The sequence below is a fragment of the Embiotoca jacksoni genome, unplaced genomic scaffold, assembly GCF_022577435.1.
Source record: "Embiotoca jacksoni isolate LCO1_2020_lvr unplaced genomic scaffold, fEmbJac1.0.p SCAF_26, whole genome shotgun sequence".
Lineage (NCBI taxonomy): Eukaryota > Metazoa > Chordata > Actinopteri > Embiotocidae > Embiotoca > Embiotoca jacksoni.
This window is the reverse complement of record NW_027185377.1, coordinates 6,531,447-6,538,570: the sequence shown is the minus strand read 5'-3', so window position 1 is coordinate 6,538,570 and position 7,124 is coordinate 6,531,447. Positions and strand designations below refer to the sequence as shown.

Genomic DNA, 7,124 nt, shown 5'->3' with positions numbered 1-7,124 from the left:
CCATAAAAAAGACATTCTATAGTATGTCGTCCAAAATACCATAAAAAAGACATTCTATAGCATGTCGTCCAAAATATGATAAAAAAGTCAAACTATAGTATGTCGTCCAAAATACCATAAAAAAGACATTCTATAGTATGTCGTCCAAAATACCATAAAAAAGACATTCTATAGCATGTCGTCCAAAATATGATAAAAAAGACATTCTATAGCATGTCGTCCAAAATATTAAAAAAAGTCATACTAGTATGTCGTCCAAAATACCATAAAAAAGACATTCTATAGTATGTCGTCCAAAATACTATAAAAAAGACATTCTATAGCATGTCGTCCAAAATATGATAAAAAAGTCAAACTATAGTATGTCGTCCAAAATACCATAAAAAAGACATTCTATAGCATGTCGTCCAAAATATGATAAAAAAGACATTCTATAGCATGTCGTCCAAAATATTAAAAAAAGTCATACTAGTATGTCGTCCAAAATACCATAAAAAAGACATTCTATAGTATGTCGTCCAAAATACCATAAAAAAGACATTCTATAGCATGTCGTCCAAAATATGATAAAAAAGTCAAACTATAGCGTGTCGTTGAATGAGGCATGAAAAACATAAGGGACCTTATGTCCAAAAAGCATTAAAAACTTAAGGGTCTACCTTTACCTCCGAAAAGCATGAAAAACTTAAGGGTCTACCTTTACCTCCGAAAAGCATGAAAAACTTAAGTGGGAATTGTTACGTTCTAAAAAAAAAAAAAAAAGTCTTCCTGTAGCATTTTGCCTAAAATATGAATAAAAAAGTCATACTATTGTATGTCCTCCAAAATGTAAAAAAAAACTGTAATACTATATATAGTACGTCATCCAAAATGTCAAAAGTGTCATCCTATAATATGTAGTCCAAAATTAAAAAAAAAAAAAAAAATGTCACTATATTATTTAGTCCGAAAACGTCCTAAAAAAATGGACGCCCTCCTCCAACGGTGCATTTCATTTTCCACCAGTGCCATCTTCTTCTTTTTTTTTTAAGACTTTGGCGCCCCCCTGTGACACAGGATGAAACGATGCTGATGAAACATACATCCTGGACAGGTTTCTGGTCTGAATATATATACGCCACTTATATCTCAACATGCAGCATAAAAAAAAAATAAAAAAATAATAAACCCATCAAAATCAAGCAGTCAGTACAGACAGCTGGTTCTCAGAATCGTATCTTTTTATTTGAACTGCACCGAATGCTAAATGTTCACCTTGTACAAGAAACAAATACAAATACTCACACTAAAAACAAAAACATACTGCTGGCTGCCTCTTCTGCTATTGTCGGGACACTAAGTAGGAGTTTCAGCTATTGCTCTTACAGAGTACAGGACGCCCCAAAAGAACCTGGCCTTCAATAGAACAAAGAAAATGATAAGGGGGAGAGAAGAGAGAGAAGGGGGTGGGGGGGGGGGTCACATAAGGACTATAGTTATAGGAACATTTAACTAGGCAATACAAATCTAACAGGACTCTTCAAAACTCTTTTAACACCAAAAAACGTGAGATGCGCCTTGTATATAAAAATACCACGATGGAGAGGATGACGGAGGAGAGAAAATATTCAGACTAACCAGATTAGCCTCATCATCTTTTTTTTTCCTCAAAGACAAAATTCTGGTGAAAAAAAAACAAACCAAACAAAAAAAACAATATCTGCAAAAAGGTGTTTTTCCTGAGTCATTAAGAAATTAAGTTGGCTTTAACCCTTTCCTGTCTTTGGGGGTGTGAAATGCGCTCGAAAGAAAAGGGGAGGGGAAAGTCACGATTCCAGACGCGTCCGACCGCCGACGGTCGAGGTTACGCGGAGTAATGTTTTCTTCTTCGCAGTTCAGTCGCACCAACGCGTCACTTAATAACTAAAATAAAAATAAAAACACGCTTGGCTGACAGCTCCCTCTGTTTTCGTAAACATTCGGCTACAATCAAATGTACACAGCTCAATGTTTCGTTTAGCGTTGACCGCTGGCAGCATCAAAAAAAAATAATAATCACTCAACATATCGGAGGGACTTAAGATCTTGGCAGTCAGTCACAGGTGGAGACCGGCGGTGTAGAAGCGCCCTCTGGTGGTGACAATCTGAAACTGCGATAGCTGTCAATTGTACTGTTGCCAGGAAAGGGTTAAAACCCACTCTAGATTACCATAACTGATGAGCAATCTTTTTCCTTTTATTTGATGAATGATAAATATATATAAGTCGATAATTAATTTTTAGTCATTCGCGCTGACGATAGAAAGAAAACAACAAAAAAACAAAATAATAATAATTCTCTTCTGAGGCATAATGAGGGGCCTAAACAACACACACTTTTGTTACATAAAGGGAGGGTTGGAGGTGGGAGAGGCGGGGAAGATCGGGACGGGGGTCGGGGGGGGGGGGCGGAGGAGGAGGGGCGGATAAGGTCCAGTAGCACATGATGCCAAAGGTTTTTTTTCTCTTGTTCTTCCGTCGGTGATGTTGAGATGCGGGCCTACGTGTCCCGTGAGCTCTGAGGTGTACGGGGGGGGGGGGGGGGGGTGGCGGGCGGGCGGGCGGGACAGAGTCTCATCGGGGTAATCCCGGAGCACTAAAAACACCGGACTCTGTGTCAACAATCATAGGCATGTCCCGAAGAAAAACAAAAAAAACCATCATCATCATCATCATCATCATCATCAAAGAGTAAAGTCGGTACTGAACCCAAAGAGACAGAGTAAAAACTAAAACGTTAAAAGTACAAATCCCCCCGGAAACACTTCTTTTGTTCCCGGTTGCTGGCTGATTGAACAGACAGCCGCTTGTGTTGTTTCACTGTCTCTTGGTCCCGGTTGGTCAGTCGCGTTGTGATTGGTTGGTTCCGAGTGTCAACGGGTCGGTGTGTTCGAGATGTCGCCGTTTGAATTCCCTTCTCTCGCTATTGCTCGGTGAGGTGCTCCCTGGTCTCGCCGTGTTTGGAGGGCTGGTTGGGCGACGGGGCCTGGGACGGGTGCGTACCGGAGGGCAGGGTGTGGGCGATGGGCACCCCGCCGGGCACCATGCCCTCCAACGCCCCTGGGATGCCGCCCGGAGCCACTCCAACCACACCCGGCGGGTATCTGGGGGGGGGGGGGCAGAGGTCAGAGGTCAGTGTCCAGGGACAGTACGACGCCTACAGTGAAGAAGAGTAGCCCACGCACACACACCCCTCCTCCCCCCCCGCCCCCCCTCCCGAAACACCGTGACAGACAGCAGTCTCTGCACAGACCTTCCACAGAGAAGACTACAGCCTCTTTTCCACCTCAGGAACTGATTCAGGAACCGCCCGCCAGATTGTCGTGTCAGCATTTTCGACGACGGTAAACTGAATATCTTTGAATTCGAGATGACATTTTAACTGACCGGACGGCCAATTGAACATTTAACATTTCGGAGGACAAATCGGACGAGGGTTCTGCGCAGATTGGACCCGAAGACCCGACTCTCGAGCGTCCGGAGCCGCCTCATCAGATTATTCTTGTTTTAATAATGAATTGTTTCGTCTATAACATTTACATAAAAAGAGGACGCCGGCAAAAGTCACGGGACCAAGGTTAACGGTTCATGTATTTTTTTATTTTTTTTTTGTCCGACCAACAGTAATTTACAGGTATTTAGTTCCCGGTTGTATAAAATATAAAAACAGTAAATCCTCACAATTTAGAAGCTGTAACTAGTAAATATTGTTGCTTATTAAAACATAATTAATCAATTAACAAAACATGAAGAAATAGATTTTTTTTTTTATCTTTGTAATCCTTTCTCGGTATAATTGGGTTATCTTTATGGTTCTTAAAACACTCTGGGAAAAAAAAAAAAAAAAAAAAAAAAGGGACATTCAGTTCCTGATTTAAGGTCCTGGGGTCTATCTGGAGGGAAACAGCCTTTACAACAACAACAAAAAACTGGGTGGAAAAAAGAAAAAGAAAAATCTGAATAAAACCCATCAACCAGAGAAGAAAAGAGGACAACGGCGTTCAGAGACATTTCGTTCTAAAGAATTTGCCCAAAACCCAGAAGAAGGAAACCACGAAGCATGACTCCATCCGTGAAAACCGGATCTTGAATGGCTCTGTGTCATGCTTACCGGGACACTCATAACCCACATTCGCTGCCATCAATCTTTACTCAGTGTTCAGTCAAACAGGTGATAGCAGGGGGGATTATAGAGGGGGACACACATCAGGCGAGAGGGTCTTATCCAGGACCTCCAGCCAGAGGCTGTTGGCCCAGATGGTTGTATTTACCTGCTCCTGATCTAGGCATTAATTTTGTCTTGGGGGACTCCGGTCGTTACGGCCGAAAGAGTTTGGTTCACTTGGCTGCGTGAAAGAAGCACACGGAGGTGGACAATGCTGAGATCAAGAAGGGGCCAGAGTGGGACAAAGCGGACAGAGTTTCTTTCTAGTTCTAGAGAGGACAGTTAGTGAGGGGACGGGGCGCTAGGATCTACGGCAGAGCGGTGAGTTCATCGATTCATTCAGTGACTGTTAAGGAAAACAGAAAAATAACTTTTACAATTTAAGAAAATATATTTTAAAACTTTAAACATGGAGCAAATTAAAGGAAACAGAAAATGATCTGTGATACAGGTTGTTGTTGTTGTTTTTTTGTGTGTGTGCGAAGTTGCTTAAAACAGAACAAAAATAAACAATATTCTATGATGAGAAGTTGTTTGGTAGCTGTCTGCACTTTCACTCCCTACCTGTAGGCAGCGCCGTTGAGCTCAGGGTGAACGCCCGGTTGATCCATGACTGCCCACGGTGCCGTGGTGACGAAGAACTCCTTGTTGACGCAGTTTCGTAGGCTGTCGGGGATACGGCCTGTCACACGCACACACGCACACGCACACACACGCACACACACACACACACACACACACACAGGGAGTTAAAAGCAGTGAAGCACACCGGCATTCATCACACGCTCTAAAAAGGCCACGACTTGTTACAGGGGATGAGCGACCAGACGACGTTAATGAGTTCAGGCCGACAAACATATCAGGGTTGGATACACAAATGTAAATTAAGATCATTTAACAATCTGGGTGTTTTCTGGGAGGCCGGGCCCCCGGGAGCCTGCTCGGCTCGGCTCGGCTCGGCTCGGCTCGGCGTCAGGAAGCTTAACGATGACGTCTGTTAAAGAGGTCCAGATTTAATAAAGGGCTGGCTGCGAGGTCCTATCGAAGTGGAAATGCGACATCTGGGAAAGGGAGACGTGCAACGGGTCACGTCGTGCTGCCGCGCAAGCTTGAGGAAAAGGGGGGGATTTGTGACGTCGGACAAAAAAAATAAAAAAATAAATCGACGGATGAAATGCGTGTTTTGCGAGCGGGCGGCGTACCGGTGATGGCTCTTCGGATCTCGGTGGCGGCGGCCTCCCTCATCTCCAAGGAGGCCTGCTCGCTGTACCAGGCTGTGTGTGGTGTGCAGATCAGGTTCGGGGCATCTTTCAGCGGGCCCTGAGCAAAACTGCAACACACACACACACACACACACACACACACACACACACACACACATATTGCAACGGGCATCTCTATTTATTGTTGAAATACTCAAAAAAAAAAAAAAAAACATGAATCAAGCCGTTTGCTGTTGTAATAAAATTCCTGTTACATTTTAAACTCCACGATTCAAGATGTTTGTGTACAATTTACGTGACGACTGTCTGGAAATTTGGCCGGAGGGATAAAATGTCAGATCCTGTTATTCGCAAATGCCACCATCTTCTTCCTGCTGCTCCGACACTTCCTCTCTCTCTCTTTCCTCTCATGTGGTTTAGGAAGAACATACCAGCGCCAGCTCTCTCTCCCCTCCTCTTCCTCTTATCCTTGTAACACCTCAGTGTGTGTGTGTGTGTGTGTGTGTGTGTGTGTGTGTGTGTGTGTGTGTGTAGCAGCGCCCTGAATCAGTGTCGTGTCGCGTGGGACGGGACGGGGGGGGCCGAAGTTACGAAACACTCCCCTGTTGACATATTGGGTTAGCGGAGCACGAGCTCCAGATTCATCAGGGTTCAGTTTCGGTCCTCACGAGCAGCCGGTCAGCTGAGCAGCCAGCCAGAAATAAGCAGCCCTCAACCTCCCTAACTGCCCCCCCGATGCGCGAACGACAAATCGGCCACCGGTTGCCCTCGGAGACGGGAGAACACGGCTCTCAGAAAGGTGGAAAGCCGGGAGGCGTATCAAGCTGTTTGCTCGAAGTGGAAATAGAAATTTGGAGTTGATAGCTCGGAGCTGAAATACAGGGACGGGACAAAAGAAAAAAGGCGTTTGAGGAATAGAGGTGAAGTCTGGAACGATTTAAGCGTCACATTCGGGGTTGTACAGCAAAAAAAGAAAAAACAAAAAAATTGGGATTGTAGAAAGAAATCTGAAAAAAATTAATAAAAATCGGAATATTTCCGAAGTTATTCAGTTTCTTTAGATTGTATCTTTACAATTCAGATTAGAGAAACACCTCTGCCCATTCAGTTGCGTGAAACCCGAAGCTGGTCGGTTTACGATGATATATTACAAAGAAAAAGCGGTGAATCTTTACATTTAGGGAGATTAAACAAGACGATCGTTGCAGCTACTGCTTAAAAAAAAAAAAAAAATTCAAGTGAATAATTCATAATCACGAGTTATTTCCCGTCATTTAATTAAGCTGTTTGCAAAAAAAAAAAAAAAAAGTAAAAACTCTAAAATGAATGAAAAATGATCTGAGACGTCCTCTATCGGTCAGATAGATGAACGAGAAACACGTTGCTTCAGATGACGAAGTATTAAGCGTCACATTTCCAGTAAGACTTTTTTTTTTTTTTTTAGCTTGTCACAGATAAGAGCTTGTTTTGATCACCCTCCCAAATAAATGGCAAAATAAAAGTTACTGCGCTTGTCAAAACGTGAAGATGATCTACAGCGATCGTGATAAGTCAAACAAAAAAAAAAAAAAAAAAAAAAAACCGAAGCGACTTTTTTACAAAGTGTCTGAAAGATTCTTTTAAGATTTCCTTTGAGTCGTCGCGCCGGGATGTCTGCAGACGGAGCGGATAGACTCTTTTGCGGCACCTCGCGTCTCCCATCCTGAAACATCCGCCCG

At 43.3% G+C, this 7,124-nt stretch overlaps 1 protein-coding gene across 7 annotated transcripts in view; it reads right to left on the bottom strand.

Moving 5' to 3' along the window:
• Positions 1-1,199: 1,199 nt before the first annotated feature.
• ctbp2l (C-terminal binding protein 2, like) overlaps positions 1,200-7,124 on the bottom strand; it is a 96,141-nt gene continuing 90,216 nt past the window's right edge. For all 7 annotated transcript variants that reach the window (XM_069160384.1, XM_069160383.1, XM_069160385.1 and 4 more), the window contains 3 exons: positions 5,386-5,513; positions 4,748-4,865; positions 1,200-3,122 (listed from right to left, as the gene is read on the bottom strand). In XM_069160384.1, coding sequence (XP_069016485.1) covers positions 2,942-3,122; positions 4,748-4,865; positions 5,386-5,513 — 427 coding nt within the window. In that variant the 3' untranslated portion in view covers positions 1,200-2,941. The remainder of the gene's footprint in view (positions 3,123-4,747; positions 4,866-5,385; positions 5,514-7,124) is intronic.